The 26,087-nt window shown below is 43.3% G+C and overlaps 1 protein-coding gene across 1 annotated transcript; it reads left to right on the top strand.

The window, feature by feature from the left end:
• Nucleotides 1–14,217: 14,217 nt before the first annotated feature.
• LOC123443412 (zinc finger CCCH domain-containing protein 5-like) lies at nucleotides 14,218–19,970 on the top strand. The gene is made up of 7 exons (XM_045119764.1): nucleotides 14,218–14,584; nucleotides 14,774–14,934; nucleotides 15,501–15,569; nucleotides 15,759–15,875; nucleotides 15,962–16,249; nucleotides 16,587–16,904; nucleotides 19,049–19,970. Exons 1-7 carry the CDS (start codon nucleotides 14,497–14,499, stop codon nucleotides 19,409–19,411), a joined length of 1,404 nt encoding a protein of 467 aa, XP_044975699.1. The 5' UTR covers nucleotides 14,218–14,496; the 3' UTR covers nucleotides 19,412–19,970.
• Nucleotides 19,971–26,087: the final 6,117 nt, after the last annotated feature.

Below are 26,087 nucleotides of genomic sequence, written 5' to 3'. Positions count from 1 at the left end.
AAAAATTGTTTCGCACCTCAAACCCGTGTTCTTGCTCATTTGGCTGTGATTTTCGATCTCCTTGCTCAAAGCACCTTTCTCCGAACCGTTTTGGGGAAATTACTCCTTGGTAAGTGACTTCTCTATTGGTCAAATTAGTTTTTGCTCTAGTGCTTTATCCGGCGCGTATTCTTGCTACCTTGGTGACCGTGTTCTTGAGCTAGAAATGTTGATTTTAGCTGGTCCCAAGTAGTTTTAGCGCGTGATACGGTCTCTAGGCACTAGTAGGAGTAGTTGCTACAAGGTGTGGTTGGTCTTCATTCACTTCTCTCTTGAACTTCAAAATTTTTAGCAAAAGGAAATTATGTCCAGAAGGAAGTTTCATGGTGGTTCCTCAAGTAAGAAGGGTCCCCGACTTTCTTTTCGGGAGCCCGAACCTTATCAACTAAGGGACGCACCGGTACAACCTTGTTAATGGCCTTCCGATGAATTCATGATCGAAGCGGGCTTCAAGGATGAGTTTGATACACTTGTCCGCAATGCCGGGTTAGAAGAATTCCTCTCAGATAAATGTGAACAGTATGCTATGCTCACTGCCTCTTTCGTGCGTAGATTTAAATTTTCAGTTGGCCGTGACTCATCCATACTATTTGATCTGTATGATAAATCCTACGCCTTGGATTTGGAGGATTTCAATAGGATTTGCAAGATACCCGATGGGGGTAGTATTAATGATCCTTCTAAGTCTTCGATCAGAGACTTTGGCTCTAGTATAACTATTGGAGAAACCAGAGATATCACGCAACCACCATAGGAAGCATCCATTTCCCTGCCTTGCACTACTTTGCCCTCTTCATTGGTAGGTGCATTAACGGCAAGGGTGCACATTGTCACCTATGTGCTTCCGACCTTAGTATCCTTAAGAGCGCAGTAACAGGTGACAAGAGCTTCAATATGGGAGTTATAATAGCAAGGAGGCTGAATAATAATACCATTGAGGGGGATTTATTTGGTGGAATTTATGCTACACGCTTAGCAAACTTTCTTGGAGTATCCATCCGTTCAGAAGACCCTCCTCTCCGTACAGCCTACCTTGATCGTGTCGCTCTAACACGCTACCAATTCCTTGAGAGAGATCATGGATCCCTCCTATACCGCTTGATATTAAATCGGCAGCGTGTTTTCCATATTACCCTTCCTGATCCTGCTTTCTTTGACTTTCAGGTAAAACGAAGATACTACGTAACCATAGGACAGGCAGAGAAGTATGAGAGGGCGGCGATGGCTGCTCGACTACGTGAGGCAACTATTCAGGCAGTGGTTGTAGCACTCCCGTATAACACCCATTATGATTTTGGGTTCCGCGAGGACCATCCTTGGGAGTAGACCAAGCTAGGCCAAAAGCCTAAGCTTGGGGGAGTACGTGTTCTCACCGATCTTACATTCATGCTTATGCTTTCACTTTGTTAGCCGGTGTTTACACTTTGCCACTGTATTATCCATGCTAGTTTATTTTCGTTTTCTTGTTTTGTGTCCTTCTGAGAAAACCCAAAAAGATTTTTCTTTCTTCTTTTGCTTGTTGGGAGCTTTCCCGTGTAAATAGTTTTCTTTTTCTTTGGGTCAAGGTAGAAGATATTGGTTACAATGTTTAGTGGTTCTTGCATGCTTACTTGTTTAGCTTTCAAAGAGCCATATTACTTTGTCTTCTCCTTTGTGTTTGCCTGCAGATTCAGCTTAGTCTATTGCACGAGCACGCTTATTATTGTTCACATCGTTCGATCGTGCAAGTGAAAGGTAATAATGATGATATATGATGAAGTGACTGAGACTGGAAAAGCTGGTATGAACTCTATCTATTTTGTTTTTGTAAATATGACTAGCTTGTCGTCCCAGATTAAGCTTTGTTGTGAGAGAACCATGTTTGCAATCACAACTTAGAGATCATAGTTTCTGATGCCATGCTTATTTAGCTAGGAGCTTATAATGGTTTGTCTTGAATGCCAACATAGATTTTGAGATGACTATGATGTAGTATGATAGGATGGTATTCTCCTTTGAATGATTCAAGTGGCTTGACTTGGCGCGTGTTCATGCATGTAGTTGAAACAAAATGAACATAGCCTCTATGATGTTCATGTTCATGGTGATTTATATCTTGTTCATGCTTGCATTCAATGTTAGTCAAACTCATTGCATCTTGATGACTGTTGTCGCTCTCTAGTTGGTCGCTTCCCAGTCTTTTGCTAGCCTTCACTTGTACTAAGCGGAATACTGCTTGTGCATCCACTTCCATAAACCCAAAAGTTTTTCCATGAGAGTCCACCATACCTACCTATTTGCGGTATCTACCTGCCGTTCCAAGTAAATTTGCATGTGCCACTCTCTAAACCTTCAAGAAATAATCTGTTTTGCATGCCCGAACCGCTCATGTGGTGACAGGGGGCTATTGGTATCTCCCATGCTAGGAGTGTTATCCTCGACATGTGTTTATTCACTGTCATTCACGAGAATGGGGCTGGTAATTGGAATGCCCAGTTCCACGCTTAAATCAAAAACATAACTGTAAAACAAGACTCCCCCCGGATTGATGTTAGTATGGACGGTACCCGAGGATTCGGCTAGCCGTGGAGTGTGATTGATTGGTGGTGGGGGAGTTAAAACTTTACTTTTCTGTTTGGGAACCACCTATAGCATGAGTAGCATGGAAGATATTGAGAACTCTTGGTCATTGCGTTGAGAATGAAAGCATGCCACCCAAAATTATTATCTCTGTTTTCAAAGCTTGAGCTCTGGCACCTCTACAAATCAATGCTTCCCTCTGCGAAGGGCCTGTCTAATTATTTTCCTGTTGAGTCATCATGTTCTTATATAAGCACCAATTAGAGAGCACCTCTGTCATTTTTATGCTTTGCTTTTGATTGATATTGAGTATGACTATGACTGGATCTTCGTTGCTATGAATTACAACGTTTAGTCAGCCCTTGATCTTTGAAAGTGCTCTGCATTTATGTTTTGCGGTCTCACAAAGAGCTAGCGAGATACCACCTATTCATATTGCTTCATGCTTGTTTTGATTGAAGTGTTGGTATTTGAAACTCATTATTGTTTGCTCGTTAGCTGATTATGCCATTGATATTAGTTTACCGTGAGACCTTTGTGTTACTTGCTTATGTGGTTAACTTGTGATCTTGCTGAAATTCTGGTTATGAGTTAGACATAGTTGCAACAACAAGATCAAACAGAGTTTGTCAAAGTTTTTCTTCCTCTCTCAGTTTGTCAACTGAGTTGCTTGAGGACAAGCAAGGTTTTAAGCTTGGGGGAGTTGATACGTCTCCATCGTATCTACTTTTCCAAACTCGTTTGCCCTTGTTTTGGACTCTAATTTGCATGATTTGAATGGAACTAACCTCGATTAACGCTGTTTTCAGCAGAATTCCCTTGGTGTTGTTTCTATGTAGAAATGAAAGTTCTCAGAACGTCCTGAAAATTTACGGAGAATATTTCTGGAAAATATGAAAAATACCTGCGCAAAGATCCACCAGAGAGGATGGGCCAGTGGGCCACAAGCCCTATAGCCGCCACCCCCCTGGTGGCGGCTAGCAAGCTTGTGGGGCCCACGTGGCTCTGCCGCCCCCAATCTCAGCTCTATAAATTCACTTTCGTCCTAGAAAAAATAAAGAGAGAAGATTTCATCGCGTTTACGATACGGAGGCGCCGCCACATCCTGTTCTTCATCTGGAGGGCCGATCTCGAGTCCATTTTGGGCTCCCGAGAGGGGAAATCATCGCCATAGTCATCATCAACCTTCTTCCCTCTCCAATTCCATGAAGCTCTTCGTTTTTCATGAGTAATCTATTTGTAGGCTCGCTGGGCAGTGATGAGTAGGATGAGATCTATCATGTAATCGAGTTAGTTTTGATGGGGATTGATCCCTAGTATCCACTATGTTTTGAGATTGATGTTGCTACTACTTTGCCATGCTTAATGCTTGTCACTAGGGCCCGAGTGCCATGATTTCAGATCTGAAATTATTATGTTGTCACCAATATATGTGTGTTTTTTAGATCCGATCTTGCAAGTTGTAGTTACCTACTATGTGTTATGACCCGGCAACCCTGGAGTGACAATAACCGGAACCACTCCCGGTGATGACCATAGTTTGAGGAGTTCATGTGTTCACCAAGTGCTAATGTGTTGGTCTGGTTCTTTATTAAAAGGAGAACCTTAATATCCCGCAGTTTCCTTTTGGACCCCGCTTCCACGGGAGGGATGGACAATAGATGTCATGCAAGTTCTTTTCCCTAAGCACGTATGACGAAACACGGAATGCATGCCTACATCACATTGACGAACGGGAGCTAGCCACATATCTCTCCGTGTTATAACTGTTGCATGATGAATATCATCCAAACAAATCACCGACCCATTGCCTACGAGTTTGTCCTACTGCTACTGTTAACTGTCTTGCTCTGCTGCTACTGCTGTTACTTGTCTTGCTCTGCTGTTATTGTTGTTACTACTGTCGCTCGCTACTGTTGTCACTACTGCTGTTGCTTGCCACTGCTATTACTCTTTAACTGCTGCTACCTGCTACAATTTTGGTACGCTGGTCGTTGACGGGAACACACAATTTCCATCAACGGGCAACTTCTGGCGCCATTGATACAATCGTTAGGAATAGTCTGCCGTCAATAGATCGTTTCTGACACCGTTGTTATCATACTACTTTGTTGCTGACTCTTTGCTTGCATATACTAATCTTTCAGGTGTGGCTGAATCTGACACATTCAGCTGCTAATACTTGAGAGTATCCTCTCACCTCCTTTTGGCGTATCAACAAATTTGGGTCGAATACTCTACCCTCGAAAACTGCTGCGATCCCACGCGCTGGTGGGCCATCAACAACATTCTTCTAGTTTCGTTGCTAGGGAGTGCTAGCAGCATTCTTCTGGTGCCGTTGCAGGGGAAGGTCTGTTGTCACAGAGTCACTATTCTCCCTGGCAACAGTGCCAAAAAAATGTCTTGATAACCCACAAGATAGGGGTCCGCAACAGTCTTTGAGGGTAGCATTTCCCCCAAATTTATTGTTCGACACAAGGGGAGCCAAATAATATTTATGAGTCTTAGCAGTTCAGTTGTCAATTTAACCACACCTGGAATATCTTTCTGTAGCAAAATGTTTAGTAGCACAACAACAATAGTAACAAGAGTGGTAACATTAACATTTTGTGATGTTTGTAAGAGCATCATTAGTAGTAGTAAATTAGCAAAGATCAATATGAGAAAAGCATAGGCATTGGATCAACGATGGATGAGTATGTTGGATGACATTCATCATGTAACAATCACAACCTAGAGCGACATTGAACTAGCTCCAATTCGCCAATGTAATGTAGGTTTGTATTCCCTATATGCATACGTGCTTATAATAAGAACTTGCATGCCATCTTTTTATCCTACCTTCCCGTGGCAGTGGGGTCCAAAGGGAAACTAAGGGATATTAAGGCCTCCTTTTAGTAGAGGACCAGAACAAAGCATTAACACATAGTGAATACATGAACTCCTCATACTATGGTCATCCCTAGAGATGATCCCAATTTTTGTCACTTTGGGGTCTACGGATCATAACATAATAGGTGCATATAAGTTGCAAGATCGGATCTAAAACAATCTCATATTCAAAGAATAAAAATAGGTCCAAATCTAAAATCATGGCACTAAGGCCCTAATGACAAGCATTAAGCATATCAAGGTCATGGCAACATCAACCTCGGAACATAATGGATACTAGGGATCAAGCCCTATCAAATTAACTCGATTACATGACAAATCTCATCCAACCCCATCACCGTCTAACAAGCCTACGAAGGAATTACTCACTCCCGGTGAATCCTCATGGAATTAGTTGGGGAGAAGGGTTTGTGATGATGATGGTGACGAATCCCCCTCTCCTGAGCTCCAAGCAGACTCGAGCTCAGCCATCTTGAGGAAGAACATGAGGTGGCGTCGGCTCTATCTCGTAAAACGCGATGAAAGTTTCTCATTGATTGTTTTCTCTGCATAACAGTACTTATGGAGTTGGATTTAGGGAAACCGGAGGCTCAAGGGGCCCATGAGCTCAAGAGGCGCGCCTAGGGGGTAGGTGCGCACCCTAGGCTCGTGGACTCTTGGTGGGTCTTCTCCTGGTACTTCTTGCGCCAATACTTTTTATATATTCTAGAATAAATATCCATTGATTTTCAGCCCAATCCGAGAGCTATTATTTGTGTAGAAAAATAACACAATGGTAGTTCAGCTGAAAACAGCGTCAGTCTAGGTTAGTTTCATTCACATGGACTTATCTAAAATAAGAGCAAAAGTGTTTGGAAAAGTAGATACATTTGGGACGTACCATGACATTTGGCTTGCTACTTATAAACTTCCAAAGAAGATTCCATTGGAAATTATTGTCATGGGCCACTCGAAAATTTGGATTCAAAGGGATAACAAGATTTTTAAACATGTCTCTCCAAGCACTGCATCATGGAAGACCCTCCTTAAATGGGATCTAAGTATTATTTGTTACAGAATAAAGGAGGGGAGCATGTAGACATCGAAAGATTGGATTTGTTAGAGCATATTTCTCCATATGTGGATTTGGTAATTGATGAAAATCCCTGTGGACTAATGGTTGACTTAAGTTATATTCAAAGGCTTTGTCCATAGGCACTTCTTGAAGTCCATCTGTTGGTTTCAAGGAGTTTATATGATGACCAAGGTAGTATTCAAAGTATTATCCAAAGATTGGTCATAAAGGCACAAGGTTGATCAAGATTAAGCAGAGAGTAAATCAAGATGATCAACACACAAAGTGTACAAGATGTACCGAGAAGGATCAAGTGATCCCATGGTATGGTAAGCATTGTCCATAACGCTTTTGTGTACTAACCCATGGTCTTCGTGAGAGTTCTTTTTGGGGTCAGGTATGTTTCCATAGGTTTGCGTCAAGAGGGAGATCTCATTCAACCTATGAAGGATGACATCAAGTGGTGATCATCATCAAGATTGTGGTGTGCAAGTTCAAGTGGAGCATCACGAAGATATCATGCTTGAAGCTTGTCGTCCATTGTGGTGGCAATGGACTTGTGAAGATGTGCTGAAGAGTGGCTCACCCATAGTGAGTATAGGGGAGCAATCAACTAGTCTTCATCAAACCAACACAATCAAGAAATGTGGTCCATCTTGAGGAAGCCAAGATCATCGTCATCTAGCTCAAGAGGACTAGGTGCAAGGTACATGTTTGCCCTTGATAGGTTTATCTATTTTAGGATAGATTGTCGTACTGTCAAGGGGGGATCTCAAGTGAATAGCTTTATCGTATCGTTCGTTGAGAGCTCAAACCATTTGCATCCTTGCATCATATTTATTGGTTCTTGTTTGGTGTTTCTCTTTGTGAGTTTTAGAGCTTATGGTCATCTTCCTTACAAGCTCGAGTTCATCGAAAACGGAGTCCATATGCATCTTCTATGATGTTTTCGATGTTGGAAGTTTTTGTCGGTTCTTCATTCATAGAGGTCTCACATCTCTATATCATTGGCATTTTCACAACTGCATGTTCTTAAGATTTCCATACTCACTGATGTTTTGATAGCTCTTGTCGTCCTAAATCCAACAAGCATGAGTTTGCTCGATTTGGAGCTCATATGCGGAAGTTATGACAGTTTCAGTATCCAACGGTAGTACAGCAGGTGCCAGCGATAGTACCGCTCCTGGAGCGGTAGTAGTTTTTTACTACCGCTCTCTGGTGGTAGTACCGCTCTCTGAGCGGTAGTAACTTTTTACTACCACCCCCTCGGACTTTGTTCGCATCTACAGCCTCAGTGGTGGTAGTCACGGTAGTAATATTTTACTACCGTGGTTGGTGAGCCTACCGTGTGGAAGTACCGCTCCTGGCAGCGGTAGTACCGCTCCTAGCAGTGGTAGTACCACTCTGCTCGGGCTGTGAGTGGGGGTAACGGTTGTATTCTTTCCCCCACTATTTAAAGGGGATCTTCTTCCCCATTGGACCTCATCCATCCATTGAGCTCGTGTTCTTCCCCCATTGTTGTCCTTCTTAGAGCTTGCTAACTCTCAATCCCTCCAATGATTCTTGCTAGTTCTTGAGGGAAAAGAGAGAGGAGATCTAGATCCACATCTCCACATCACTTTTCTCCTCTATGTGAGGGTAACCCCTTGGATCTTGATCTTGGAGTTCTTTGTGAGCTCCTTGTTCTTCCTCTCATATTTCTCTATACCTTTTGTTGTTGTGGAGGGATTTGAATGTGAGGGACTTGACCACTTTGTGTGTTCTTGCCATTGCATTAGTTGCATCGGTTTGAGTTCTCCACGGTGATACGTGTAAGTGAGAAGTTGAGAAGCTTATTACCCTTGGGTACTTGGTACCCATGGAGATTGTTCCTCGTGGATGCTTTGGCATCCTAGAAGCTTGGTGGTGCCTCGGAGCTCAATCATTGTGGTGTAAAGCTCCGGGCAAGCGTTGGGGTCTCCAATTAAGTTGTGGAGATTGCCCCGAGCATTTTTGGTCACCTAGAAGCCATATGCCATTGTGGTGAAGCTTTGTGGTGTTGTTGGGAGCCTCCAATTAAATTGTGGAGATTGCCCCAACCTTGTTTGTACGGATTCGGTGACCGCCCTCAAGGGTCCCTTAGTGGAATCACAACATCTTGCATTATGCGAGGGCGTGAGGAGATTATGTTGACCTTAGTGGAATCTTGGAGAGCATTGTGCCCCCACACCGCTCCAAACGGAGATTAGCATCCGCAAGGGTGTGAAATTTGGGATACATCATCGTCTCCATGTGCCTTGGTTATCTCTTACCCGAACCTTTTACTTATGCACTTTACTTTGTGATAGCCATGTTGTTTCTTGTTATATATCTTGCTATCAGTTAGTTGTTTATCTTGCTTAGCATAAGTTGTTGGTGCACATAGGTGAGCCGAGTTGTTTTAGGTTTTGTGCTTGACAAATTAAACATTAGTTTTATTTCGCATTTCTTCAATCCTAAACCGTAATTATTTTAAAGCGCCTATTCACCCCCCTCTAGGCGACATCCACGTCCTTTCAGGATTGGTAGTTTACTTTAACAAGATAAACGTCCTTAATGATGAGGACATGAATACCTTGGATATTATCACAATTTTTTCATATGCGTATTTATTTGAGGTGATTTCTGATAAAAGTCATGCAATAATTTACTTATGTTATCCGGAACAAAAATACTTCACCTATTTTTATTTCATGCCTAAATGCGGAATGGCCGAACACTTTTATGAACCACGTGTGATGACAAGGGAAGATAAAATGGTTGGGTGCTATTCAATAGGTCCTCTCATGTCAAAGGAAATAATTAGTTGTTGTTCAAGAAGTTCTCTCACGTTACTTTTAGCCCAAGAGAAGATAGAGTCCAAGTCTTTCATGTTTTGGACTCAGATTCGGACTACACAAACATGTGTGTACCAAAACGCAAGAACTTTTACATCTGGACTCCGAATTGGGTGATTCTTTTTGAGCTGCAAAGTAGATTATATGTGCTTTCAGGCTCAATTGGAATCGCCTTCAAATTCGTCCGGAGCGTGGAGATAGCGACCAAACAATATGATGTTGCACCAGAATCCGAGTCAAACAACAAGTCCAAAGGTGTTGCATCACCTCCACTTGGGCCCATAGGCCTTGTATGACCTAGGATTAGTTTTAGGTTGCCTTAGGACATCCTCCCACCTCCTTTGCCACCACCCTTGCTCCTTTATAAGTAGATCAATCTAGTAGGTTTTTTGCTTGGGTTTTGTTTAGATTACAAGTTCGCCATAGCTGCAACTTCGCGTTCTTCATTTGTGTTCCACGACCAGATAAAGGCGTCACAGAACACCAACTTCATCAATAAAGCTTTCCTCTTATATTCACAATAACTTTATTGCAATCTTGGTTTCTTGCTTGTTCTTTGTTTGCGTGCAGGAAACAGACCTTCGTGGTCAGGTTGATCGTGCTCCGGCGTGATCAATAACCTCTCAGAGTTGGTTTAGCGACTGCTAAGGCGCGGCGTCCTCACACGTTCGTAGTCGGATTGTCAAAGTCTACTCCTTCAAAACGATACCCACGATCTCATCGAAAGACACGGACAACTTCGCCTCTATCACTTAACGTTTCCAAGGCCAAGAATTGGTTAATCTATGTTTTTTATTTCCTCTTTTGACCTTTTTTGTTTTGTAAATAGTTAGTTAATTAATGCAAACATATTGTAGAACAATCCCTCTACAATGCTTAGTTTTTTAGAAGAAAGTGCCAATGGTATTAGATTTAATGTGGGCCCCACATTGATACAACTGAACCTTTACTTTTTGGTAGGGATGATATCACTAAATCTGCCACTTCCTTTGGTGAAAATAAAGGCATGTCCGTGATTACCCATTAGGGGGCAAGTAACAATGCCCCGGAATACACATGCCATTCAACAACGTAGGGAAAGGGCAGGTGAAGGGCCACACGTAGGACAACATCAACGAGAACTGTCTGAAATTGCTCCACCTCGAAGCCTCGCCACCAATAACCACCACCAATCTAGACTCTCAACCAAACACCGGTAGCATGGAGAAATACCGACAATCTAAAAAGGTACGAAACCATGGGATGAGTGATATTTTTACACTCATTTCACCTTTGTTTAAACCGAGATATTTCATCTTAAAAGAGATATTCGCTCCGATATTACTACTAATGACTAATGAATGCAAAGGATTCCACAAATCCTCTCTTTGATTTGTTTCCGCATGAAATGGGCTAAAAAGAAAAGAAATTACGCGTGGGAATGGAAAGGAGGAAAAATGAAGGAAGACATAATTAACAAGAGGCGCTTCTACAAAGATAGAACGAAAGACGGGTTTCCATATGTGCGCACACACCCATATGAGTGCCCATTTGGTGTGGATTTCGAGGCGGGTCGTCTACCTGGACAACTTTTTATAAAGGAGACCCCGTCAAAATGTCAACACAATGACGAGAATAGAAACCAGAACCTCTTCTTCATCATCATCATCCACAAAAACCAAGCCACCACCATTTCCATCTTCATAGCCATCTCCACCACGATAGTGCTCTTGCATCTAGTTCATACTTGTAATCGTGCGTCGCACAAGCATCCATTGTAGGACATATTGCAATCATTCACTCTCAAGATGTGTTCTTCAATGTTTTGTTCTCGTGATCTAACTCCATGTGTGAGTAGTCGGGCAAGGTATGGGTTAAGGCATGAGCCTTACAACCCGAATGATCAATGGAAGACTTTGACATAATGTCCCGTATGTGTGAAATATTTTTTTTCGTGAAGATGACTCTTGTCTTGTCCGTGATATTCATCCCTGCAGATACCCAGGATCATGGAGATCAAGCACCGGTGAGGCTAGGAGCAAGGGGACCGTGAAGTGTTTTACCGAACGCCGGTGATAGTAAGGTCCAGTAGGGTAACATAGATCATATCCTTGGGGATAGATGAGGTGTAGTCATTAAACACCCAAAGTTCTTGTCTGATTTTATTATCTCAATTATCAAGGCAACCCTGCTTGACGGAGAGGGCCTATGGTAGGACAACCGATTCTCTAAAACAAGCACATCTCAGTGGGTGAATTCTAGCGCACAAATTAATATCCTATTTGATCCCAACGCAAATACAAGGTTGTAAGCATTAAGACCTCATACTTGTACGTCTTTTATTATAAGTGTTTGAATCACTATTTGCTCGTTGATATGGTCAAAAAATGGATTTGACACTTTGACAAAAGCTTGCTAGAGACCATCACTTCATGGGAATCTTTCTCTAGTGGGTTCGATAACTCAGGGTCACCTCTGGGGAAATATGTGCGGAATACTCTTTTATGTTCCAATACCGGATCAATAAAAAGGAAGTATCACCATCTTTTTTAGCAGCCTTTGGGAACAGATGATCGAGAACTCGCTGACACCAAGGATATTGTAGATTTGCATGCATCGGAGAGAAAGCCCCTTGAACAGCGGGGGCCTTCCCGTGGAAGACGACCCAATACCAGGAACCTGCATGTAAAGGAGCAACACCCAATGACCACAACGTGGACCTCCAATAAAGGAGGTTGAGAGGGAAACTCCCTCAACACACAAATTCTCGAAACTCAAGCCGGAGAAAATGAAGTAGCAAGAAATTATCCCCAACTCAAGCAAAGAGATCAGATGCCAAACCAAATGAAGTAGAGAGTATGCAACGGATGTAGAGGAGTCCGCATAAGCCTTTAGGAAAGCAAGAGTGAAGCACAAGGACTCCAAATTAAGTGGTCTTTTTCAAGTCGGGTGACCAAATCGAGGATATACTCATAGGAGAAAGAGAGCAAAGAAAAGGGAGGCCAACCAACAAGATCCACAATGTAGCCTTCACCGACGATATTGCATCACCGTGATGCCATGCCTCAAAAGGGGATAAAATTCTTAGGATTGGGGATGAAAGAAAGGGAGGTTATTTATACCAGGAAGACTGAAGCATATCCAGGCATGGTTGTGATCGAGGAAGACATTGACAGAGAAACCAAGGATGGCCGCAAGCAATGACCGGAACCTCCAATCCGACGATGGCCCCTAGTTCTAGCCATATAAGGCGCAACTAAGGGTGGATTGGCAAAGGATGTGGTTGATCCGAGTCCCTCTCCCGCTTCTCTAGTTAGACGATCCAGTGGAGGAGGAGAGAGAGAGAGAGAGAGAGAGAGAGAATCGAAATCTATTGATACGTTATGCTTCCTAAATTTTAAGGCCTCATGGTCAATTGAGGTCAGTTGGAATCTATTTGACCGAGTCAATAATACCCTTTTTTTCTCAAGAAGCACTCTCATTCAACTCTTTTAGTTCACTACACTGTCTAGTTTTTGAGCTCTCTATTCGATTAAGGTATTCAATTTTGAATTTGGTTCATGCTTTTGAGCAGGTCAATTATTGTTCAAATCAATTGGCAACAACTAGCCTATAAAAACAATCAATCCCGCGAACTCTCTCACCAGCTAGGAAAAAATGTCAATATGTGATAATGTAGCATCAATATAGCACATATGGACACCGACACGGAAAATTTTCTCGGATAGTATGGATTGGTTACCAAAGAACACATAATCACACCACGAAAGGCCCACCAAGATACCGTGTTATATAAATAAAAATAAACACACTCCATCATGTGTCCAAAGTCCAAACCAAATAATCACTCAATTCCAAAATATAATGGGCATTAGGTTTTCAAAAGTCAAATTTCTTTAACTTCGCCTAAATTCAAAGCAAAAAACATGACATGCACAATACTAAATAAATAAAACACTCCCTCCATGAATTAATATAAGAACATTTAGATCACTATTTTAATTATCCAAACACTCTTATATTAGTTTATAGAGGGAGTATAAAACATATAAAACATTCATTTCATGATGAATCTAATGATACCGGTTTGATATATTCATCTATAAATTTGGTTAAACTTAAAGGGGTTTAACTTCTAAAAAAGTAACACACCTTATATTTTTAACAATGAGTCAAAAATGTATGAAAAGAATCAAGCAAAGCGCGCCCAACCCATCAAGTAAGTTTTACAATGCAAAGTGACTATAGTTTAAATGTTGGATGGAAAGAGAAAAGAAGACCCAACGCATAGGAAAGAGAGATCATATCAACTGTTTTGACCCCGCAAAAAAAAAACTGTTTTGAAAGTATAAAAAACATGCAGGAAAGATAAACGTTTTTAAGATGGAAGGGGAGTGCATCCGGCGGACCGCCACCTACCAGGTCACCAGACTATCGATGCACCGAATAAACGGTGGACAAAGATTGTTGCACACGTTGTTGGTCCTAGCCGAAAAAACAAACAAAGAAATAAAAAAGATGTCGACCGAGCATCCTAAGCTGGGAGTGGAGTCGGGAGCGCGTGGGCACATGACGGTGCCGCCGCGGTGGGGTCCGTCCACCCCGGGCCAGCCAGGGCCGTGGCAGCAGCAGGCAGCAGCAGCGGGCAGGGAGGAGTGACCGACCGTCAGGACGACCGCGCATTCAATGCGGCCCGCGGCTTGCTGCCCACTCCCCCCCACCACTTTTACCTTTTGCGTTTCCGCCCCCGCCTTCCCCCCGTCTCACCAGCCACCCCCGCCGCGGGGGTGCTTCTTGGCGCCTACGCGACGTCACCACGCGCTGTCTGAGCCACGACACCCCCCTCAAGCGAGAGAGCGAGAGAGAGAGGGGGAGTGAGTCCCACTCACGCAGAAAAGGCCACACGACGCGAGCGTAGTACGGGACGAGCCGGGGCTGCGACTGCAAGGGAGGGAGAAGAGGAGTCCGGAGGAAGCAACGCCCAAGAGCGAGGGAGATTTTGCTCCGCTTTCGCCCCGGCTCCAACATCCCCTTGCTCGCGCGGCTGCCGGGCGAGCACGGTCCGGCCCGATCCCCGCCCGATCGCCGCGGCGGGAGGAGCATTCGGGGAGCTGCTCGATGATGGAGTCGTACGCCGCGTCCCCCAAGGACGGCGGCGGGGGCGGCGCCGAGGGCGGCCGCGCCGACGCTGCCACCGGCCTGGAAGGTACGCGCTCAATTCCGACCCCGATGTTGCGCTCCGCGCGCGCAATTTTGGGCCGGCTGTTTCTGCGCGTGCGTTTTGGGAAAAAAGGAGGGGGTTTGTGTGTCGTTTGCTTGCTAGGGTTTTGGATCTTCGATGCTGCTTGATGCGTGCGAATGTCGCTGCGTGCCGCGGCCTTTTGTGTTCTCGCAGAGTCCATGTGGAGGCTGGGGCTGGCCGGCGGAGAGGAGGCCGCCGGGGAGGGGCTGCCGGAGCGCCCGGGCGAGGCCAACTGCGTCTACTACCTCCGCACGGGGGCCTGCGGCTACGGGGAGACCTGCCGCTACAACCACCCTCGTGATCGCGCCGCCGCGGTGAGCCGGACCGCTTCCCTTCTCCCAATTTTATTCCCCCCATCATGCTCTGCTTCACTTCAGTCTAGTTGGGACTTGCTACTTACGACTTGCCAGTCCCTGATAATGACCGACAGGTTCAATTACAGCTGGTTGGTGCGGATGGGAGCTTCCAGCTCAAGCCTCTAGCTGTGATTGAATTGAATTGATTCTAGTTATGGCTTAGGAGCCTGTCATGGAAGTGAAACTTGATTGTGCAGTCGTCGGTTGCTGTCGTTGATTATGTGATTGACTCATTCTATAATAAGGCTTGTTGTCTTTGTCGATGTTTTATAATTCAAAGCTCCACTTTCTGCTTACGCTGCCACTTGCTTATGTTGTAGGCCTGATCAGTCATATGGTCATATTTCTATTAGGATTTTTTTTACCTGACAGCTCAAGTAGATAGACGTGTTCACATGTTTCTAGTGAGTTGTTGTACAAGTGAGAACTTTACGCAGAGTATAGTAGCTATGAATTCCTGACGCTACATTGGGTCAAGGAGATTGAATTGAAGGTCTAAACATGTTTTGTGCTCTGTTTTTTAGTTTGATGGAGGCATAAGGACCACACGCACAGTGGAGTATCCAGAACGCCCAGGTCAGCCACCGTGTGAGGTAATGAAACTAGTCCTCATCTTGCCAAGAGTCGGAAACTCGCTCATACAGTGACAGGAAATTATGTGAAATAGAAGGTCTAAGGTCTTTCCTTTAGAAGCTGGTACATGATATTTCAGTCATCATACACGAGTTTTTTATATTTGGTGGATAGTTTACAGTTTCGAATTTTCACATTTTCTTTTGCAGTACTACATGAAGAATGGGACTTGTAAGTTTGGCTCTAATTGCAAGTATAATCATCCCAGAGAAGGCGGTTCCGTACAACCAGTTGTCTTAAATTCCTCTGGTTACCCTCTGCGTCTGGTGGGACTATTTGTTCAATCCAAATTTTGATGTACTCTTGGCACTTCTTTGTCCAATATCTAATGAAGATTATTTTCGTTATGCAGGGTGAGAAAGAGTGTTCCTACTATATCAAAACTGGCCATTGCAAATTTGGATCAACATGTAAATTTCATCACCCTGAAGGGCCAGAACTTGGTGTTGTTTCAGAGCCACCAAACATGTATCCACCAGTGCAACAATTGCCTGTCTCTTCCCCTCTTCCATATCCACCTCTAGCCAGTTGGCAATTGGGGAGGCCTTCTGTTCTGCCAGGATCATTTTTCCCGGGCTCTTATCCTCCAATGATGCACCCATCTGCAGTCATGCCAATGCAGGGATGGAACCCTTACATGGTAAGTTTCTAATACTGTATTCCTTCTCATTTTAAACTTTGTGCTACAAATAGTAGATCATTGAGCAAGGGTGTTTTATATAAAATGAATCTTTTAATCTGGACCAAAGTATTAAGAAAATAAATTTGGAAGGTCTCTTATTAATGACACACCGTTTACTGTCTAATTTTACAAACTCACAGTGTAGCAGGAGCATTTTGTTGTAAAAGAAGATTACAAAAATGACCCAAAACATGACTTTGTACTTTTGTGTTATGAAGATTGTGATGCATTGTCAGGAAAAAGTTTTTTTTTTACTAAACTGCCCTGATGACTTCATTCTCCTTTATTTTCTTAGTCACCTATGAACCAAGTTGCGCCAGCTGGGGGACAGCAAACTGTTCAGGCAGGACCATTGTATGGCTTATCACACCAAGGGCCTCCATCCGCAGTTGCTTATGGCAGTAATTATGCATCGTTGTCTTCTTCAACATGGCCTTCAAGTGACAAACAAGAAGTTGTCTTTCCAGAGCGGCCTGGGCAGCCTGAATGTCACCACTACATGAAGACAGGGACCTGTAAATTTGGATCCACATGTAAATACAATCATCCTCAATACCTGAGTACACCTAGGTCCAACTATATGCTGAGCCCTCTAGGTCTTCCAATTCGGCCGGTGAGTAGCTCTTATACATCAGCCTGATTTCTTACATGAAGTACTCCCTCCGTCCCACAATTCTTGTCTTAGCTTTGTCTAAAAATGTATGTATCTAAATATTAAAACTTGACTAGATACATTCATATCTAAACAAATCTAAGACAAGAATTTTGGGACGGAGGGAGTAATATATTATCTTCAAATGAAAGTTAATCCAAAAGCATACCACTGAATCATCATTCTGATGTTGTCCTTGATAAGATTGACATCACATATGATTGTTCTGATACTACGAAGTTGATAAGTGAAGTTTCATTTACTTGTGTAGTTTAGTCTAATTATTACAAATTGCATAGTTAGGGAAGTAGTGATCAGTTATCCAGTTAATTACACGTTTTGAGTGTTACTTTAGGACTTGAAAATAGTGCAGCTAGGTGGTATTCTGTCATAGAGGGATTATTGGTGAATGTTATGATTTTGGGTCAAACATCGATCAAGTAGCCATACTTTAAAGAGCGGATCCCATTGCTTTAGTTCATCACCAAATACACCTTCCATACACTTTGTGGAACTGTTGAAAGTTCTTTAGTGAACCATGTAATTGAACCTTCAAGTCTGAGGTTAGTCCATTGTATAGTCGACTAGATTGTGAAGCAAAGCCAACTATATAAAATGTCTGTTTTTTAAGTCCGTAGCAGAACATGTGCATGCAAGAGTGTCTATTCTGCTTCCATTGACCTTCTCTTCTAGTTTTTGTGTATCAAAGAATATTATGTGTAGGACAGTGGTTTGTTAATCGTCAACCAAATGCAGATCGGTGTTCATATTATTTATGTAGGAGGCATACGAGTTTTGACCTTGTGGTACTTATTTGATCTGCTTAAATTCAGTGTCCAGTGTACATTGTGTTTAGTGCAAGTTTAACGGTTTTCTTGCACCAATGCAGAAAATAATGATGGCAAAGGGTAGGGAAGAAACTTCTGAGCATTAGAAAATAATAAGATATGATTCTTGCTGCATTGCATGCTTTTAGAAACCACTCTTCTGGGTTTTGCATAACTTGTGTCTTTTGTTTATTGCTCACTAGCTTGACCAGGTGCTCATGCTTTAACTGGATTCTTGCTGCATTGCATGATTTGGGAAACCACTCTTCTGGGTTTTTGCATAACTTGTGTCTTTTGTTTATTGCTCACTTAGCTTGACCAGATGCTCATGCTTTAAATGGCTCTGCACCTGTGTACGATCTGACATACAATGTTTAAAATTGCAAACATATATCTGATGATGAAATCTCTTAATTCTTTGAAGATGAAGGCTTTTATTAATGGAACATAAAACACATCCATGATTGTGTTTGCACCGTGTTTATCCAATACTATTTTTTTTTTGTGGGTACTTCCTTGGGACAATCTCGTGTATATGTTCCATTTCTTCCTTTCCATATTTGCAAAACGAAATCACCTCCGACCTAGTCGCAAGTATCTTGATTCTTGACTAACTTAGGGATGGACGTTTGTTCTTATAGCATGCTAAAGCCCTTTGAGCCTTGTTACTGCATTAGCCTAAAATCTGACAAATAGAAAGTTTGTATTAGTGTACCTTGTCCTATCTGTGATTCCTTGTTAATCAGGAAAACCTTTCTTTTGCTTTCAAGAGAGCACATAAAAAATATCCCCCGAAGTGCAGGTTACTGGGAGGTTATTTCTGTATCTGATCAACAGTTGTCAGACATCCATTGGTGTGATGTGTTAGCAGTAGCACCTATCAGTATAGATTTCTTTTGTCTTAGCCGCTGTGGTTATGAATGAAATTGTGTTAACTTTAATTTCTTGCACATCGCAATATGTTCGTCGAAACTTCTCTTGGAAAGCACACTTCTCATAAATGTAATGTTCCTGTAGTAGTTCATTTTGGTTGCAAGTGATAAAATGTACAGTACTGCCTTTGATCCAAATTAATTGTCGCAGCTTTAGTACAATTTTGTACTAAAGCTGCGACAAGTAATATGGATCGGAGGGAGTAGAATTTAATTTGTTATTGGATTTCTTGTGACAAAACATGCAAATACACAAGCTAATCTGATAAATGGGACTGCAAATTGCATTTTTTTTCTCGTTTTGCACATAGAGCAAACTTATAATCAAGTTTCCTTTAACTTGCAGGGTGCTCAGCCATGTCTTTACTATTCACAGCATGGGTTTTGCAAATTTGGTCCGGGATGCAAATTTGATCACCCACTGGGTGCTCTGAGCTACAGTCCTTCAGCATCATCGCTTGGTGACATGCCTATTGCTCCATATCCTCTCAGTCTCCCTGTTGCTCCTATGGCCCCATCTCCATCATCTTCTGGTCTGCGGCCAGAGTACATTCTGGCTAAGGACTCTTCAGCAAATCAGCCAGCGTCACCTGGAACTACATTTGGACCTGCTGGACAGATGTCAAAAATCTATGCTCCACACATGCTTCTCCGTCCTCCAACTTCTGCAACCGGTGCCACTGTCACCATCCATGGCGGAGAGTTCTGATCCCATTCCTGGGATGAAAATGGATGTTCAAAAAGCTTCTCAAGATGTTTTTTTTTTTGGCGTAGGTGCGATGAGATCTCGGATCGTTTTTGCTCAGATTGGGTTCTACCACAAATCGGTTTCCACTTCCCGTCCCAGCACCTGTTCACTCAGAACCCCACCTAATGTGAATATGGCTGGAGCTGACATAGACAATGACGGCCAAGGTCGCAGCCTTTGCCATCTGAATAAATGCATAGATGGGGAGTGGCAAGCTCGTACCCTGCCATTTTTCTGTTCATTGCTGAATTGGAAGAGGGAGAATCCTGAAATCCACTTAACTGGTGCTCATTGTATCGGTACATAATTATCGAAGGAGGCCACAAGATGCATCATTACAGGGAGGTTTTGTACCTGAAAGCTATTGGGTTCGGCACTGTCGCCCAAATCTTTGCTCATTTAACCATCTCATATGTCTTATGCAACTACGAGTCTACAACTTCTGTAATATGTATATGTATATTCACAATGCGAACATAAGAAACTGCGTAATGGAACACTCGAACCCTCGATGGAATCATCTGCAGCTACGTAAGCTCAGTTGCTATTGTTCATTAGTACAAGTTTGAATCTGTCAGTAGGTAACACCAGTTGTGTGGCTCATTTTGTTCTTTTTTGACGGATGGCTCATTTTGTTCTTGCTGAGCAACTCCAACGGGGCGACCCATTTCGTTCGTCTCCGTTTGTTTAGGGCCGCGCGGACAAAATAGATGGTCCAACGCGTGGACGCATTGCCAAAACGAGTTTGTGTCGACCTATTTTTGGTTCAAATTTGGGATTGAAATGTGATTTTTGGTCCAAATTTGAGATTGAAATGCGTCGGATGTGTACGTCCTTTTGGTGTCCATCCCAACCATCCACGGTCAATATTATTTATGACGGCCGCTCTCCTCGGGTCCATGCGGTCGCGGTCGACCTTTCCTAATCCACCCGTGTGGTGCGTTCCGCATCGTTTGCTTTTAGATTCCATTCGTCCCCATCTCGCCACCTCGTCCGCGACCAAACTCTAGCCGCGTGCCATGGCCGGCTCCTTTTAAAACAAGGGCAAGGCCCCCCTCTACCCCCGTGCCATCTTCCCGTTGGCCTAGTGTCATTGCCTTATCCCGACGTCATCCTCCCGCACCATTGGCATCTGGATTTGGAGAGGATACCGGTGTCGGCCGTGCCACGGTTGACGTGGTTGCACGCGGAGGAGGTGAGTCGTCGTCGGCGTGTGCTGATGCCGGAGCAGCGGCAAAACCCTGCCTACGCGGTCGACTCCCCGCACTGGGAGCTCTGGTTCGCGGTCGAGCACGGGGAGCAGCGCCGACGTGGCGTGCGCGACGTGCAGCCAGGAGGCCCTCCGCTGCCCCGCCTGTCGTCAGCGAGGAGGACCAGGAGGCTGAGGCCGCCTACCATGCGGCGTTGGCAGCCGTGCTCCGCGAGAGCGAGGAGGAAGAGCGACGCAAGGCCGACGAGAAGGAGGCGGCGTGCCAGCAATGGCTCGCGGAGGCCATCACGCTGTCGCCTGCCGGCGACTGTGTCGTGCCACGTGCGTCGAAGACCGAGCCCACGGAGCCATGGGAGGTCTACCTGTGGACCAACTGCGTCCGTGAGTGGGTCAGTGCGCCGTCCATCTGACTGGGCGCGACACCGAAGCAGGAGCAAGCCTACCTCCAGTACTGAAAGACGGAGCACCTGCGGGCGGAGCGCGCCGAAGGCCGCCGGCTGATGGAGCTGGAGAAGGAGGCGGAGGAGGAACGACGGAAGATGGAGGAGGAGGAGCACACCCGTGCTGCTGCGCTGCCACCGCCACGAGCATAGCACGCGCCGGCGGGACAGACGACGGAGGCGCAGGCAGCTGCGCTCTGGAACACAGCGTTCCCGTGGGCCGACCGTGTGCCTACGCTGGTCGACCTCACCGGCCCCGACGACGATGCCGCCGCCGCCTAGGGTTGCCTCCTAGTTTAGTTTTTATGTTTAATTAATGTAATGGGGACGCATGGACTCTCGCCGGCCTTCGTGGCCGGCTTTTAATGTTTAATTATGCTTCTTTATTATTTTCGCAAATGCTTTATATTTTTTTCGCACGCCGGCAAAAATAGGTTAGGCCAGCGTTGGGCGCATGCGCTGTCCCAAACGTCGAAAACGTTGGTGTCCGCTGGGCCGACTCAAACGGACAAAAAACAGACAAAATGGCCATCCGTTTTAGTCGACCGGTTAGAGTTGCTCTAAGTTCTCTTTTGGACAAGTCCCCACGAGAGTGAGCACGTCCGTTTATACTTTTTTTTAGAAGGAGGGTTTTCTTCGGCCCGTGCATCATGATGATGCATGTAGCCACTTTATTTAAAAAAGCTGTTCAAAACAAGTACAGTCTCTAAAGGGTCTAAAAAGGTCTCACAAAAATAGAAAAAATTACATGTCAACATTGGCAAGATAATGATAGACTACGGTGACTAAACACTTAGCCTATTAGTGTGCTTCCATCCTTATCGGTTGAATATATGAAGTGCTATCGTCTCCTACCGGCTGCATCCAATAACCATAATCTCTCTGGACTCCGCAGTCGTGAGTAACGACCACATACGGATCCAAGCAGTAGCTCTGTAAATGATCTATAAAAAATTGTTGAATTTCTTCTTGTTAAATATCATATCATTTCTCCAATTCCATATTGCCCAAAGCATGTCACAAATTCCTATTCGAATGTGTCTAGCTGTGATGAGGTCCACTCCACTGAGCCACTTCTCAAATAATGTGTTCATACTCATTGGAGGAATAATGTTAAAAGCTATATGAATAGTACGCCCTAGAAGTCTTGCCAAAGAACACTCAAGAAAGAGGTGTTTAATATTCTCGTTATGATCACAAAAACAAAATCTAGTATAACCTACCCATTTTTGTTTTACCAAGTTATCCTTCGTAAGTATCACTCTTTTGTGAACAAACCACATGAGAATCTTCAGTGGTACTTTAATTTTCCAAATGTGTAGAGCAGTAGGTATTATTTTGGTATTGATAAGGTCCATATACATTGATTTCACTGAGAACCTACCACTTGTAGTTAATCTCCAATGAATTGTGTCTGTTTGGTCCGACAAATGAACTTCCATCAATCGGCGGACTAGATGGAACCACAAGTTACAACGTTCGCCACCAGAGATCTCCTAAATTGAATATTAAGAAGAACCGTTTGCATAATTGTAGCAACACAAGCATCCTTGCGTTGTATAATATTATATAAAGTCGGATATTGTGTGGCTAGAGGTGTCTCTCCTAACCACGTATCTTCCCAAAACTTGGTTTTGTTACCATTCCCAATATGAAACTTCACCTTGTGGAAAAAAGCTTCCTTTGTTTTCATTAAGCTTTCCAGAATGGTGAATGTGAAGGTTTCACTCTAACTTGAGCCAAGGTTTTGGATTGTAGGTACTTATTGCACAAAATTTGTACCCATGTACCTTCTGTCTCCACTAATAATATATATAGCTGTTTGCTCAATAGACATTTATTTTTAATTTGTAAATTTTCGATCCCTAACCTACCTTGCTCCTTGGGTCTGACATCATCTCCCATTTAGCCAATCTGTATTTCACTTTACTATCATCACTTTGCCAAAAAACCCTGGATCGATAGAAATCTAGTCTTTTTCTGTACCCCCACCGGTACTTCAAAGAATGATAATAAAAACATGGGAGAACTTGTCAATATTGAATTTATTAACACTAGCCGCCCTCCATAAGACATAAGCCCGCCCTTCGAGCAACTTACTTGTTTTTCAAACCGATCCTCTATACTCTTCCATTCCTTATTAGCAAGGTTCTGATGATGAATAGGGATACCCAAGTAATTAAACGAGAGAGAACCCATCTCACATCCGAATAATTGCTTGTATGTATCTTGTTCTTCCTTGTCATGTCCAAAGGAGAACAATTCACTCTTTTTAAAATTAATTTTGAGTCCCGATAACTATTCAAAGAGACATAGTATCAACTTCATATTTCTAGCTTTGTTAAGATCTTGTTCCACGAAAAGAATCGCATCGTCCGCATATTGTAGGATGGACACCCCCCATACACAAGATGTGGAACTAGCCCTCCTACTAGATCACCCTCTTTAGCACGACCTATGACAACTATGAGCATATCATCTACAATGTTGAATAAGAACGGGGACATAGAATCTCCGTGTCGTAATCCTTTGTGGGTTTGAAAATAATGACCCATATCATCATTCATGTTAATCCCAACATTACCATTCTTAACAAAGGAATCCACCTGAGTCCTCCAAGCCTCATTGAATCCTTTCGTTCATAATGCTTGTTGGAGGAAAGACCATTTAACTTTATCGTATGCTTTTTAGAAATCCACCTTGAAGATAACTCCATCGAGTTTCTTGGAGTGGATTTCATGAAGTGTCTCATGTAGGACAACAACCCCCTCTAGGATGTGTCTACCCGACATGAATGTTGTCTGTGTGTGTTGTACAACCGAGTGGGCTATCCACGACAACCTATTCGTTGCAAATTTAGTAAAGATCTTAAATCTCACGTTCAGCAAGCAAATTGGCGTGAACTGTTCTATCCGGATGGCTCACTCCTTCTTTGGTAGTAATGCAATTGTTCCAAAATTTAAGTGAAATAATTGTAGCTGTCCGCTAAACAAGTCATGAAACATGGGCATCAGATCATCTTTAATAATATGCCAACACCTCTTATAAAACTCAGCTGGGAAGCCATCTGGTCTCGGGGCCTTGTTTTGCTTCATTTGCATAATTGCTTCAAACACCTCTTTCTCGGTAGATGGGGCTGAGAGTACCTCATTCTCTTCATCATTGAGTTGAGGGTTGGCCTCTATTATGTTCTCATCAAGCGGTACAGAGCTAGCTTCATGAGCTCCGAGTAGTTTTCTATAATATTCAGATATATACAATTTAAGGTTCTCATGTCCTACAATTGTACCATCATCTTGTTCAAGTTGAATTATCTTTTTCTTTGTGCGTTTTCCATTAGCTATCATGAGGAAGAATTGTGTATTTTCATCCCCTTGGACGACCGTAGACACTTTCACTCTTAGTGCCCACTTAATTTCTTCCTCTCGAAGTAAATGACGAAGCCTCTCCCCAGCATCATTCTTCCTACTCTGATCACTATGGTTAAGTACCGTTGCTCTAGCCTTCAACTCTAACTCATCTATGAGTTGAATAAGCCTTCCTTTTTCCACTCTGTATGCACCACTCTGATTCTTGGCCCAGCCCCTCAAGAACTGGCGTACACATCTGATTTTATTTTTCCATCTATCCATATTTGTATTACCTCTAGTTTCTTCGGCCCATTCATTTGCTATTAGCTCTATAAATCCTTCTGGCTCGAACCAAACTACTTCGAAGGAGAAGACATTTTTATTACCCATATGTGTCGCCTCCCCTGAGTCAACAAGTAAGGGGGTATGATCTGAAATTGCTCTCTATAGAGCCTGGACCGTAACAAGAGGAAATTTTTGTTCCCACTCCACACTGGTGAGCACTCGATCTAGCTTCTCATAAGTCAGATTGGGTAGGGAATTTTCCCACATAAATTTCCTACCCGTAAGATCAAATTCTTTTAGGTCGAGACATTCTATAATCATGTTAAACATGAAAGACCATCTAGCATCGAAATTATCATTATTTTTCTCTTATTGTCATCGAATGATATTAAAATCTCCGCCAACTAAAATAGGCAAACCTTCATTTCCACATATCCTCATTATATCTGAAAGAAATTCAGATTTGAGCTCTTTATGAGCTGCTCAATAAACAACCACTAAAGCCCACCAAAAACCATCAACCTTGGACCTCACTCAAAATTTGACGGTAAAGCCCCCATATGTCACGTTAATCACTTTCAATGTTTCGCATTTTACACCCAATAGTATCCCTCCGGATCGACCCCTTGGTGGTAAACAATGCGAATCGAAATCTACCCCACTGAAATATTTCTTAAGAATTGTGGAGTAAAGTTATCTCTACCCATTTCTAGTAAAGCCATAAAGTCTAATTTATGCACTATCGATGCCTCCGCGAGGAACCCCCGTTTAGCCAAGTCTGCAAGACCTGTGCTGTTCCAAAAGATTCCTTTCATATTTTGTCATATTTTTTTTATTTTGTTTCACTCGTGCACTTCTGCGAAACGCCGACACCAGATAAACTTTCCTCTTGCCAGGACGCCTTGGTTTATCCTGCATTAGCTCTTGAGTCTAATGACCTCCACCCGAGACTGAAAACTCCGTTGGGTTAAGAGGAGCCACATACCCCTCATTAACCAACTCCCTATCCTCTTCCCCTTCCTCCTCCATTCCGGACCGGGGAACTAAATATTCACACATGCTTTGTAACGTTGTTACTCCCAAGTTATTAATTTTTGATTCATCCATTGGTTTCACTTATCCTAAGTTTCAAATTATGTCTAAAGCTCGATTAGTTTCTAGGTCTAGAAGTTCATTAACAGATTTTGCTAGTTCTTTGGCATTATTACCAAGAGAGATCCCTATATTGCTGGCTTTATTAATGATATCATGCTCAGTAGAATGTAAGATGGAGTTGCAAGTATTGATGGAGATACTCGTAGTTGCTTCAACATCTTGAAGCTTGGTGGCCCTCGTAGCACACCTCATCTGCA

The sequence above is a fragment of the Hordeum vulgare genome, chromosome 3H (genome assembly GCF_904849725.1).
Source record: "Hordeum vulgare subsp. vulgare chromosome 3H, MorexV3_pseudomolecules_assembly, whole genome shotgun sequence".
NCBI lineage: Eukaryota > Viridiplantae > Streptophyta > Magnoliopsida > Poales > Poaceae > Hordeum > Hordeum vulgare.
The sequence above is the reverse complement of the archived record's forward strand: the minus strand, read 5'-3'. Positions and strand labels throughout refer to the sequence as shown.